The following is a 14,037-nucleotide window of genomic DNA, read 5'->3' as shown; positions in this document are numbered from 1 at the left end:
TGATGAGGATGCAGGAGGTGGCATCAGCCACAATTTTTTGAAGCACCCTGGAGATGAGAGGAAACGGGGGGAAGAAATAAAACAGGGTCCCCGTCCATTTGTGAAGGAACACATCTCCCAGAGACCGGGCGGTTGGCAGACTGCGGGTGAAGAAGAGGCGACAGTGGGCATTCTGCAAGGTGGCAAAGCCGTCAACAGTCGGGCAACCAAACTCGAGGAAAATTGGTTGTAGATATCGGGGATGGAGGGACCATTCATTGTTTTGTGGGACCGAGCGGATCAGAAGATCAGCATCTACATTCTGCACGCCAAGGCTGTGGACAGCGGACAGTATGATGGAATGATGAAGACACCAATTCCAAAGGCGGATCGCTGCTGTGCAGAGGTGAAGAGAAGAAGAAAAGATTGGATTTATACCCTGCTCTTCACTACCCAAAGGTGTCTCAGAGCGGCTTACAAACTCCTTTCCCTTCCCCTCCCCACAACCGCCCTGCCTGTTGATGTAAAAAGCAGCCGTGATGTTGTCGGAGGCAACATGGACAACCTTGCCTTGTATGATCGGGAGGAAGGACCGTAAGGCGAGATATGCCGCTCAAAGCTCCAGGAGGTTGATGTGGAGAGATCTCTCTCAAGGGGACCAAGTTCCCTTGGCAGATAGCATCCCGCATTGGGCTCCCCAACCCCAAAGGGATGCATCGGTGGTTAAGGAAATCTCTGGAGTCGGATGTCAAAAGGGCATACTGGCAAGGAGATGTTGCAGAAGAGACCACCACGACAGGGAGGTGAGGACGTGCGTCGGGATAGAGAGCTTCGTGTGCCACGGACTCGATTGAGGATCGAAAATACGGAGGAACCAGAGCTGAAGGGGGCACATTCTGAGCCTGGCATTCTGTACGACAAAAACAGTGGATGTGAAGTAGCCCAGGAACCTCATGACCGACCGAGCCGATTGCTGGGGACATGTGGTGAAGGTGGACGCCAGCGTAATTATGTTCAAAGCCCTGGAATCCAGCAGGAAGGTGGTATCAGTGGTGGTATCAAGGCGGGCCCCTACGAATCGGAGAACCTGAACAGGTTGGAGTGCAGACTTTGACAGAAGGACACAGAGATCTAAGGTGCGGAGAAGGGTCGGAGTAGAGTGGATGATGTGGAGAAGCTGAGTCTCCATAGGAGCCACGAGAAGCCAGTCATCGATATAGGGGTAAAGGACAATCCGTTGGCGGTCCAGCTCGGCAGCGACGACGGCCATCATTTTTCTGAAGACCCGGTATTGGTAATGATTGCCTCCGACAGCAAAGCATAAGAATTTCCAATGTTGAGGGCGAATGGTAACATGAAAATAGGCGTCTTGAAGATCTATCGACACCAGCCACCCAGACTGGGGAAGGAGAGGGAGAATGGACTGTAAAGTGACCATTCGAAACTTCTGGCAGTGGACAAACTCGTTGAGATCTCAAAGATCCATGATGGGCCACAATCTGCCGTCTTGTTTGGGGACTAGGAAGTACTTGGAGTAGAAGCCGAGAGTTCGTTGCGCCTCCAGGACGATCTCGATGGCCCCCTTGCGGAGAAGCGCATCTACCTCTAGGTGAAGCGATGGATTTGGGTGTGTGATGACAAACTGAGGAAGGGTCGGGGGGAAAGCGAACTCTATGGCGTACCCGACCTGTACGATGGTAAGGTCCAAGGAGTTGGTGGTAATTTCTTCCCAAGTTGGAAGAAAGGGGAAGAATCGGGTCCGAACAGGAGGGCTGAATGAAGGAGGTGGTGGTAGGCCTTCAAGGTGGTCAAACAGACTGCTGGGGCTGCTGGGGCTTCTTGAGGGTTTGTTGTCGTGGCCACTGAGATGAGTCATATGATTTCTTCCTCCACTGCGAGGTAGTAGCAAGCGATAGCTGACATTTATTGTAGTAAGGACTCCAGGAATGGTATTGAGGCCTTGGCGTCGAAGTAGAAACTCCAAGGTTTCGAGCTTTTTTCCTGCTATCATTGAGAGCTTTCAGAGCCTCATCCGTAGTGGAATGAAAAAGTCCTTTGCCATCAAAGGGTAGATCCTCAACTTTGAATTTGACATCTGTCTGCAGGGAAGTGCTGCAGAGCCAGGCATGACGGCGGAGTGCAATGGAAGAAGCAAGGACTTTAGAATAGCAGGTGACAGCATGACGAATGGAGTTGATCTGTTGCTTGGAAATAGCACAGATTTCAGACAAGGGGGCAGACAGAGTGAGGCGATGTTCCTCTGGGACAAATTCAAGAACTAGACGAACAGCAGTGGCGACATTAAAGGCATAAGCGGAGAGGTACGACAGATAGGTTTCGATTCTAACGTTCATGGAAGCGATGGAGTAAGTTTTCTTGGCAACAGCATCAATCTTCCTTCCCTCACGGTTGGGAGGAGCAGACTGTTGAACAGGTTGTTTGGACTTAGAAGAGGAATGAACTATCATCGACTTCGGCCGAGGTTGAGTAAACAAGAATTTTCCAGAAGATTCTTGAATTTTATAAAGGCTGTCATAACTTCTCGATATCGGAGTGACGGAGGCAGGATGGTCCCAAGATTCCTTAAGGATCGAAAGGTGGACCGGAAGCAACGGGAGAATTGTTGAAGGTGGCAAATCCGCTTGGACTAACTTATGGACAACATCAGTCATTGCAGGAGTTTCCGCAGAGCCTTGTACTTGAAGAGCCATAGCCATTTGAATAATAAGCTCCAAATAGGCTTTTGGGCCTTCCGTGGGAGAAATGGAACCCGACCGACAGGCCATGTCCTCGAGAGGACGGGTATCAGGATCAAGATCACCAGATACAGAACGGTCAGATACCAAGTCCGGAGAAGGTGATCGAAGCGGTTGGGAGACATTAATAGGTGTTTCATCACCCGTGGGAGGATGATACCGAGGTTCTAATGGAGAACGCTTCGGGGCATCCGCAGACATCAATACATCTGGAGGTTGATCGAGCCCCAGGGAATGGACTGAGGCTACCGAGTGAGAACACCTGGATTAGGACGAAATCGGCTGGCCTCCGTAGAGGTCAGTTTTTCCAAACCGGTCACAACTATCTCGGTGAGGAGTAGCAGACCTGGAGTAAGAGCGAGTACAGTATACAGTGCCAGATATCTTGAGACCAGGATCTATAATTGGACACCGATCTCCATGGAGAAGGCGAGTGATGATAATGATGTGGTCTGCGAGTACAGTGGGACCTCAACCTGGATTGACTTCACATGAAACGCTCCCTGTCATCCAAAGGGTGGATAGGCATATGGGAACCTCGGGAATGAGACCGAGATGCATGATGAGAGGAAGGCTGCTGGACAGGTGACTTGGAACGCTGACTAGGTGGAATATGCCCTGACGGTGAAGACAAGGTAGGAAGAGGAGGCTGAAGACTAGGCTTATGTGAAGGTGGGGCTGCAGAAGAGACCACCAGAGTTGATGTCGAGAGACCAGAGATCACCACGGGATTGAACTTCGGAGCTGAAGTCGACACTGAGAGCTTCGATTTTGACTTAGCCAACTGTTTGTCTTCGTGCTTTTTAGACTTACCGGTATGCTTTAAGGATTTTGCATTATCAGTGTGTTTTGGTGGAACAGAAGACTGGGACGTGACTGAGGACATCGTAGGATGCAAAGCTTCCTTGAGAAGAGACGTTCTAAGTCGGGCCACCCTATTTCTACAGGCCTGTTGAGTAAAATTCACGCAATGGGGACAGGAATCAACCTGGTGAGACTCGCCCAGACAAAACAAACAAAGATCGTGGTCATCGTTGGAGGGAAGTTTCTCTGGGCAATGGCCAGAGAATTTTGTGCGTCTCATACAAATACCTCCCCTGCCAAAGGGGGGGGGGGGCGCACAGAAACAAAAGTGAGGAAAAATAGTAAAAGATTTTTTTTGTTTGTTTTTCAGGAGGAATAAGAATAAATAAGAAGGATAAGGAGAAGAAAACTAGGAGAGAAGTACTCAGCTGAGGCAATTCTGAAGAGCGACGCTAGCAAGGTGTGAACACGAAGGCGGTCAAAGAAGAACTGAGTGGGAGGCGGCTCTCTCCCCCGCTCCAGGCATGCACAGTGCATGTCTGCTTTCCAGGGTGGGAAGAGAGCCCGCCAAAAAAGCTTTTTGAGGCAAGCTCTAGAAGGTTCTTCGATCGAGGTCCTACGCAGGAGCCCAACACATGTGTGGGACTGCACAGACACCACGACGAAGATCATCAGTTACAGGTAAGCAACCTGTTTATCTTCGTCATGGTCTCTGTGCACCACACCCATGGGAGAGTACCAAGCAGTGGCTCACCTGGAGGAGGGTGCTGGCAGGAACCCAGTGCATCACAGAAGATAGAATAAGTCGACCCAACTGCGCTCTGTGCTGTGTTCTAACGTCTAGCGCGTAGTGTCTGATGAACGTATTAGCAGTGGACCACGTTGCAGCCTTGCAGATAACAGACAAGGAGGCACCCTTCATAAATGCTGTAGAGGTTGCCATCGCCCTAGTCGAATGCGCCCTGAGCTGTAACAGGAGAGGGCGTTTCGCCAAGAGATAGCATAAGTGTATCGTTCCAACAATCCATTTAGAAAGGCATTGCGCGGTGATATGTGATCCCAAGGAATGAGTCCCATAGCAACGAAGAGGTGCGAGTCCTTGCGTGTAGGGCATGTTCTATCCAAGTAAAAGAGTAGTGCCCTTTTTACGTCTAGAGTATGGAGTAAACACTGTTCATCATCAGTTGGGCCTGGGGGGAAATCCGGCAGAACAATCTCAGAATATAGGTGAAATTCTGATACCACCTTAGGCAAGAAAGCCACATTAGGAATCAGGTGGACACCATTCGGTAGGAAACACAAGTAAGGCAGGTCATGGAGAAGAGTCAGGAGCTCACCTATCCTCCTAGCCAATGTGATTGCCACAAGGAACTCCGTTTTCCTAGAGATGTATTTCAGTGCAGAAGTTGCCATGGGCTCAAAAGGCTTCCTGGTAAGGTGCCGAAGCACCAGTGGAAGATCCCACAAGGGAACCAGGTCTCTGACAGGAGGATAGAGCCGGATAAGCCCTTTCAAGAATCTCTTGGCGGTTGGATGAGAAAATACAGAGTACCTGTCTATAAAGTCATGGTATGCAGAGATGGCCGCCAAATAGACCCTAACAGAGGAGTGGGAGAGCCCTAACTCTGCCAGTGACAGGAGTAAGCCCAAAATACAACTTAGGCCTACAGAACAGGGTGGAATTGAGTTTGGGCCCAAAAAGGATAAAAAACAGGCCCATTTTCCCTGATAAGACTTGCGTGTAAAAGCCTTGGAATTCAACAAAATCTTTGAGACTCCCCTCGAGAAGGGTAGTGACTTATGTGCCACGCTGTCAGCTTCAGTTTGGTGACTTCGTGGCAATGCATCTGTCCATCTGCTGACAGAAGAAGATCCAAAGCATGAGAGAAATGATGAAAAAGTCTTCTGGAGAGGTCCATGAGCACTGGGAACCACAGTTGCCATTGGCCACCACGGCGCAATCAGAATGCAATTTGTCCCAACTAAAGCCACTTTTTGGATAACTCTTGGGAGAAGCAGGAGAGGAGGGAACATATAGAGAAGCCCCTGGTTCCAGGGGAATAGGAGACCATCGCAGTCATCGATGTACGGGAAGACTGTGATTCCTCTCAAATGAAGAAACGCAGCCACAACTACTATTGACTTTATAAAGACTCTTAGCACCATCGATAGTCCAAAGGGGAGAGCCTTGTACTGGTCGTGGTGAGATCCTATAACAAACCAGAGATATTGCCGATGGGAGGAACGAATATTCAGATGAAAGTAGGCATCCTGGAGGTCCAGGGTGGCCATCCAAATGCCCTGACCCAGCAGTGGAAGAATAACCTGCAGAGATGTCATTTTGAACTTCCGGTACTCTGTATAGGCGTTCAGACCTCTCAGGTGCAGGATTGGTTGCGTGCCGCCATCCCTTTTAAGTATGGTAAAATAACGGGAATAAAATCCCATTCCTTGGAAAGCTGTAGGAACTTCTTCTATAGCATTCTTGGATAGAAGGCTGGATACCTCTTGAAGAAGCAGAGGTGACAGAGGGGTGACAACAAAAACTGGAAGAGGAGGCAAATCCAGGAATTCGATGGAATATCCCTGGGTAAGGATGGATAATACCCAGCGATCCGTAGTAATCTCCCACCAAGACGGAAGGTAGGGAGCAAGGCGGGTCAGTCCTTGGAAAGGCCTGGGTGTAAAGTCAAAGGCCCTGCTTGGGAGTCTTTGTAGTCTTAGTGCATAGGTTTTGGTGACCCGGTCCATATTTAGGCTTCACGGCATACGGTTGTCTGTGGCCCACTGGGGACTGGCGTGGCCGCCAGGAGCATTCTGGCGACGACCTAGCATATTGCCATTTGGACCCGTAGCGAGACCAAGAGTGCGGCCGATAAGGTTTGGACCCTGATGACACTCCTAAGGAACGAGAGGCCTTAATGCTCTTGTTCATGTCCTGGAGCACAGTATCTGTGGAGGCATGAAAGAGACCTTGACCATCAAATGGTAAATCTTCAATATAAGATCTTGTGTCAGGTTGTAAGGAAGTTGTGTGGAGCCAAGAATGTCGTCACAAGGCAATTGCAGATGTCATCGTCTTGGACAAAGTGTCGAGGAGAGTGTGTTTCGAAGAATTTATCAAGTGCTGAGCAAGCACCACCCCTTCCTTCTGTGCCTTCCTGATTGATTGCCGCTTGTCATCTGGGGTGAAAGGCAGGACATCACTAAGTTGTTCCCATAGCGCATATTGATAACGGCTCATTCACGCCAGATAGTTGGCCGTCTTGATTCCCAGGGCTCCCGCAGAATAGCAACATCTTCCAAAAGAATCCAGCTTCCTACTTTCCTTATCAGCCGAGATGGTGTGAGTATGTCTGGACTTCGAAGATGACGTAACTACCATTGAGTTCGGTTTGGGATGAGTATATAGGAACTCCGCTCCCGCCTCCTGTACCTTATACATGTGATCTAATCTCCTGGATGACACTGGTGCCCAACAGGGTTTTCCCCAAGGTGCCTCCGCAGCCTGAAGAAGGACCATCGACATCGGGAGAGCAATCGCTGTGGAGGTATCCAGCTGAACGACGTTGAATACTGCGTCCGATACCGACGGTTGTGGTTGGACTATGGATAAACCCAGGGAATGTGCCATCCGCTTCACCAGGTCCCCATAGGATGTCAGGTCCTCAGATGGTGATATCGGCAGATCATGCGACACTGTTGGTTTTGGTGAAGGTGCTTCAGTGGAGCTCTCTGCCTTGGAAGGTTCCCCGTCTGAGTCATTGTCTGATGAATCCGAAGCCGACTTGAGGATCAGTGTTGACAATGCCTCTTTGGACACATCATCCCCCAGCAGTGGCGGTTTCAAGTGTGTGTCCGGTATCGGGCACTTCTGTACCGAAAGGCGAGGTCTGATGTCTAGGTGGAGAGGCCAGCGGTTTCGACAGCGAAACCAATGGCAGGCTCAGACGCGGTCTGGGAGAGCGAGAACACCCAGGTGATCGTAGGTCCCAGTCCGACGGTCAGGCAGGCGTAAGCCACGGCATAGATGATGACAGAGGATAGGCACCAAACCAGTAGGCCATTTGCCTATGGTCCCAAGGAACAAACGGAGGGGCCGGCTGGCGGAAGCACCAAGATGGTGATTCCAAAGGTGACTCACGTCTCGGAGAATAACAACGCCTCTGCCTAGGGCAACCACGGTCAAGGCTCACCTCCCTTCCACGGTGTTCATCAGCACCGACTGGTGATCTGGATAGATGGCTGTGGAATTCATTCCTAGGATGCGGCTCGGACTGATCACTCGCCCATGAGGACCCCGAAAAGGAATGCTGTCTTCTCAGTGACCTCATAACCATAACCTTGTCTACATCGGAGGTTGATATAGAGAAGGGTCTGGTGTCCAGCAGCGCTTCCGACATCGGAGGGTTCAACTGCCTGATAGGAGAGTCCAAGAGTTCAATAGGTGGAGCGGGTGGAGGTGGTGACAGTTCTGATGCAGAAGAATGAGGGACAACGGGTTGCACAAGTGGGACAGGTGGCTGCACAGGGCCTGAGGTGGTGGCAGCGGTGCTCATATCGAGAGACTTATGTGTATCCTTGGAAGAGCTCTTAATGGCTCTTATCTGACTTCTCCTTCTTTTTAGCAGACGTCAACGCAAAAGATCGAGTTTTCGACACCGACCACTTTGAAGTCGATGGTCCCGAGTCAGATGCCGATTTCGATGTCAAAGGCACATGAGCTTTCGATGGAGGAGCTGATGCCATTGAAGTGTGTGGGAACCACACTTGGCGTGGCCACCGAGGAGTGATGAGGATGCAGTGACTTATGCGCCACGCTGTCAGCTTCAGTTTGGTGACTTCGTGGTAATGCATCTGTCCATCTGCTGACAGAAGAAGATCCAAAGCATGAGGGAAATGATGAAAAAGTCTTCTGGAGAGGTCCATGAGCACTGGGAACCACAGTTGCCATTGGCCACCACGGCGCAATCAGAATGCAATTTGTCCCAACTAGAGCCACTTTTTGGATAACTCTTGGGAGAAGCAGGAGAGGAGGGAACATATAGAGAAGCCCCTGGTTCCAGGGGAATAGGAGACCATCGCAGAGAGCGAGAAGATCTGATCCCCCCGACAGCAGAACGGGGGCATTTCCTGTTCTCTCGATTGGCAAAAATGTCTATTGCCAGCCTTCCCTATTTGGCGAAGACCAGACAGAGGTAAATCCAATTCAACTCCCAATCGTGGAGTCAGGCTTGACCCCTGCTGAGTAGATCCGCTTGAACATTCAAAGCACCAGAAATGTGAGCGGCGAGGAGAAACACTTCACGGGATATGCACCAATCCCAGATTTCGAGGGCTAAGAGACACAGTCTTCTTGAGACTGTTCCTCCCTGCTAGTTGACATAGCTGAGAACTGTCGTATTGTCCGTTAGAACAGCTACACACTTCCCGATCAACAGGGGCTGGAAGCAGCATAGGGCTTTCAGGATGGCTAGAAGCGCCAGGTAATTGATGTGCTGCGTTGCTGTGCAAGAGTCCCACCTGTGACCTATGCAGAGTCTGTTCAGATGCGCTCCCCACCCCCACAGGGACACATCAGAGGTCAGAGTCATCTGAGGCAGTGGCTTGTGGAAAGGGGCACCAAGTGTCAGGTTACATAAGAACATAAGAGAAGCCAATGTTGGATCGGGCCAATGCCCATCCAGTCCAACACTCTGTCACACAGTGGCCATAGTACCAGGTGCCATCAGGAGGTCCAGCAGTGGGGCAGGTAGATAAGACAAGTCCACCAAATGAGAGAGTTTCTTATACTTACGGGTGGATGAAGTAGGACAGACTGGCTCATCCTGGCTGCACTGAAGTGTTGTAAGAACCACAGCTGTAGAGGCCTCATTCTTAATTTGGCGAAAGGCTGTGGTTGCAGCCATAAGACTGAGAAGCCTCTGGAGTAGGTGGGCTGTGACCTCGCGCAGGGACCGCATCTGTTTGGCAAGTGACACCAAACTCCAAGCTCTGTCCTGTGGTAGGAACGCCCTGCACACCAAGGAGTCGAGGATGGTACCGATTAACTGTACCCTCTGAGACGGGCTGAGGTTGGACTTGTTGTGGTTCATTCATAGGCCTAATCTCTGCAGGATGGCCAAGGTCTGCTTGACATTTTTGGATAGGCGTTCTCGGGAACTTTCCACCAGGAGCCAGTCATCGATGTACGGGAAGACTGTGATTCCTCTCATACACGCCAGATAGTTGGCCGTCTTGATTCCCAGGGCTCCCGCAGAATAGCAACATCTTCCAAAAGAATCCAGCTTCCTACTTTCCTTATCAGCCGAGATGGTGTGAGTATGTCTGGACTTCGAAGATGACGTAACTACCATTGAGTTCGGTTTGGGATGAGTATATAGGAACTCCGCTCCCGCCTCCTGTACCTTATACATGTGATCTAATCTCCTGGATGACACTGGTGCCCAACAGGGTTTTCCCCAAGGTGCCTCCGCAGCCTGAAGAAGGACCATCGACATCGGGAGAGCAATCGCTGTGGAGGTATCCAGCTGAACGACGTTGAATACTGCGTCCGATACCGACGGTTGTGGTTGGACTATGGATAAACCCAGGGAATGTGCCATCCGCTTCACCAGGTCCCCATAGGATGTCAGGTCCTCAGATGGTGATATCGGCAGATCATGCGACACTGTTGGTTTTGGTGAAGGTGCTTCAGTGGAGCTCTCTGCCTTGGAAGGTTCCCCGTCTGAGTCATTGTCTGATGAATCCGAAGCCGACTTGAGGATCAGTGTTGACAATGCCTCTTTGGAGACATCATCCCCCAGCAGTGGAGGTTTCAAGTGTGTGTCCAGTATCGGGCACTTCTGTACTGAAAGACTACATGGTCGATGCTGAGGCGAGGTCTGATGTCTAGGTGGAGAGGCCAGCGGTTTCGACAGCGAAACCAATGGCAGGCTCAGACGCGGTCTGGGAGAGCGAGAACACCCAGGTGATCGTAGGTCCCAGTCCGATGGCTTGTCAGGCGTAAGCCATGGCATAGATGATGACAGAGAATAGGCACCAAACCAGTAGGCCATTTGCCAATGGTCCCAAGGAACAAACGGAGGGGCCGGCTGGCGGAAGCGCCAAGATGGTGATTCCAAAGGTGACTCACGTCTCGGAGAATAACAACGCCTCTGCCTAGGGCAACCACGGTCAAGGCTCACCTCCCTTCCACGGTGCTCATCAGCACCGACTGGTGATCTGGATAGATGGCTGTGGAATTCATTCCTAGGATGCGGCTCGGACTGATCACTCGCCCATGAGGACCCCGAAAAGGAATGCTGTCTTCTCAGTGACCTCATAACCATAACCTTGTCTACATCGGAGGTTGATATAGAGAAGGGTCTGGTGTCCAGCAGCGCTTCCGACATCGGAGGGTTCAACTGCCTGATAGGAGAGTCCAAGAGTTCAATAGGTGGAGCGGGTGGAGGTGGTGACAGTTCTGATGCAGAAGAATGAGGGACTACGGGTTGCACGAGTGGGACAGGTGGCTGCACAGGGCCAAGAGTTCAATAGGAGTGAGTGGAGGTGGTGACAGTTCTGATGCAGAAGAATGAGGGACAACGGGTTGCACAAGTGGGACAGGTGGCTGCACAGGGCCTGAGGTGGTGGCAGCGGTGCTCATATCGAGAGACTTATGCGTACCCTTGGATGAGCTCTAAATGGCTATCTGACTTCTCCTTCTTTTTAGCAGACTTCGACGCAAAATATCGAGTTTTCGACACCGAACACTTTGAAGTCGATGGTCCCGAGTCAGATGCCGATTTCGATGGAGGAGCTGATGCCATTGAAGGTCTGGAGGAAGTGTCTGAGTCCATCAATTTTGCAGAGGAGGGGCAAGAGCGGATTCCCACAAAGCTACCCACAGCCGCGCAGCTCTGTTATTTTTGGTTTGATTAGAAAACTTTGCGCAGTGTGGGCAGCCCTCAGGTTGATGAGATTCCCCCAAACACAAAATACAGAGAGTGTGGCCATCTGGTGGGGCAAGTGTGCTCCCGCACTTGGTGCACCTCTTGAAACAGCCCCACTTTTTAGTCATAAACAGAGCAGGATAGGCTAAGACCCTCAGGGCGAGGGGAACGGCCGAAGCCAAAAATAAGTTTTTTTTAAAAAAAGAGTCCTTCCCCCCCCAGAACAAGAAAAAGGACAAGAAAATAAAAAAGGCAAAAGTCCAAAGAAAAAACAACAAAGGTTTCCCAACATATGCGGTAAGTTGAAAAGCACCAACCAGCAGACGAGCTGTTAATAGTGTGGCAGTCAGAAAAGAACTGGTGGGATATTCATGCCCCACCCCCTTGGGCATGCGCAGTAGGGTTCCCGTGAAGGCCCAGGGTGGAGGCACGAAAATCCCGATGTGAACTTTGTACAACACCAGATCAGCACAGGTGCACTGGATCCCATGGGTGTGATGCGCAGAGACCACAACGAAGATGAAGGAGATCTCTCCATCACCATCGCTTTTCTATCCCATCCACTGAAAAAAGATGTTGCTGTTGGAGCAGGCAAAATACAGGCAGAAATCAGCTTTGTTTCAGGAATAGATGTGACAGCTGGTCAATGGGGCTAGCCTTCAGGAACCCCCTTCCCTCCAATCCTAGCTCAAATCTCAGCACAACCCAACAAAGGCAATTTTTTCTTCACCAAGTAGTTTGTCTTAAGTATGAGGAATCATTTTTGTACAGTGTTTCATATATATACAACATAACATGCACATCAAATCAATATATCTGACAAATCTTAACTCACTTACTTTGCCATGACCCGTCTCACATTATTTGCATACAAAGAAGGATTGTTCCTCTCCTCTTCTGAAGGTATGTACACAGGGAGGAACTACAAGCAGAATAATATTTTTATCAGGAATTTCAAAGGGAGATTAGAAAGAGAGACTACTGAATTGCTACTTATAATGAAGCTCAAGACAATGCATTCTCCTGGACTGAATCGAGACCTAGGTATCCTGCCTCATTACCAATGCTGATTTCTCCATGTCTATTTGTCCCTCGGCATATTACATCTAATCCAATCACACCTGCTATTGTCATTTGGCATCTGAAATCACTCTACTCTCCAATTATATAGGTAGATGGAATCGCATTCTAGCTGTATCTAAAGAAGTGAGCAATGACTCATGAAAGCTCATACCCTGCCACAAATTTAAGGGGCTACTAGACTCTTGCTTTTTCCTACTCCTACAGACAAACACAGCTGCCCATCTTGATCTGTTCCACCTAGTGAGTACATTCCCACTACTGTACTCTCCGATTTCTGATACATCTATGGCATGATACTCTCCAAGACGTTAGAGCTGTCCTGCTCAAAGAAAGCATGCAATATCACCCTAAGTCGTTTTAGCTTTAGTATAAACTAGAAGTAAGGCCCGTTGTGGGAAGAAATACAACAAGCCCCATAAGGAAGCTCCAGGTGAGTGTCCCGGCTGTGGCTGGTGGGGCGGCAGAGGGAAGGGGAAAATAGAGGGAGGCAAGCCATGTTTATTTCCTTCTGCTTAGCTTGAAGGCAGGGCTGTCTCAAGTCATTTTGCTGCCCCAAGTGGGTAGTCTGGGAGGACAGCCTCATGGTAACAGGTATGGTTCCCTCCACCCCTGACTTCTGCTGATTTGGGGTTATGCAGTGGCAGCTAAGGTAGAAAAGCACCTCCTCCTATGCCATGTTTTCTGGGTTCCAAGGTCTGGAAAGTGGTTCCATAGCCAGTTACACGGTTGCCAACTCTGGGTGGGGAAATACCTGTAGACTTGAGGAGTAGAGCCTGGGGAGGGCAGGGTTTTGGGTGCGGAGGGACCTCAGCAGGGTATAATGCCATAGAGTCCACTGGCCAAAGCAGCCATTGTCTCCAGGAGAACTGATCTGGGTCATCTGGAGATCAGCTGCAACAGCTGGGAAATTTTCTGTAGGGGAAATGATATGCTGTGGCTGGGGAACACGGTGATTTCTGGGAGCTCTCCAGGCCTCACAGGGAGACTGGCAATTCCAGTGACCATTTAAGGGAAGATTGGGCTATGTAATTTACCTCAGGACACATTCAATGACTGCCAAAAGCAACAGCAAACTATTTAGAATGTTAGAGGCAAAGGCCAATCAGGCCACATATGCAAACAACCTCTGTGTTCTGACTGGCTATGGGGGGAGAGGAACAGCAAACTGTTTGGAATGTTGGAGGCAGGACTCAGACAACACAGCCAATGGATAGGGACAGCTTCTGTGTGACACATCATGGAGCCAACTGATTTAGGAGTTTGAAATGTTCAGAAAGTGCCACCCCACTTCACAATTATATATAAGGAGAGATTATACATCTGAGCTTTCTCTGGAAGGAACTGTGTATATCAGGAATGACTCATCTTAAGCAGCAGGTCAGCTCTAGTTTAAAAGTGCTAAGATAACATTCCAGTATGAAGACACCTTGTGCAGGAAAATTCACAATTGATTCTGTTTAGTTGGTTTCACCAAATCGAGG

At 49.9% G+C, this 14,037-nt stretch overlaps 1 protein-coding gene across 1 annotated transcript in view; it reads right to left on the bottom strand.

The window, feature by feature from the left end:
- The window catches only part of LPCAT1 (lysophosphatidylcholine acyltransferase 1), a 75,713-nt gene that overhangs the window by 34,160 nt on the left and 27,516 nt on the right, over positions 1 to 14,037 (bottom strand). The window contains exon 8 of the mRNA XM_015427345.1: positions 12,313 to 12,395. Coding sequence (XP_015282831.1) covers positions 12,313 to 12,395 — 83 coding nt within the window. The remainder of the gene's footprint in view (positions 1 to 12,312; positions 12,396 to 14,037) is intronic.

The sequence above is a fragment of the Gekko japonicus genome, unplaced genomic scaffold (assembly GCF_001447785.1).
Source record: "Gekko japonicus isolate JY-2015 unplaced genomic scaffold, Gekko_japonicus_V1.1 scaffold1855, whole genome shotgun sequence".
Classification (NCBI taxonomy): Eukaryota; Metazoa; Chordata; class Lepidosauria; order Squamata; family Gekkonidae; genus Gekko; species Gekko japonicus.
The sequence above is the reverse complement of the archived record's forward strand: the minus strand, read 5'-3'. Positions and strand labels throughout refer to the sequence as shown.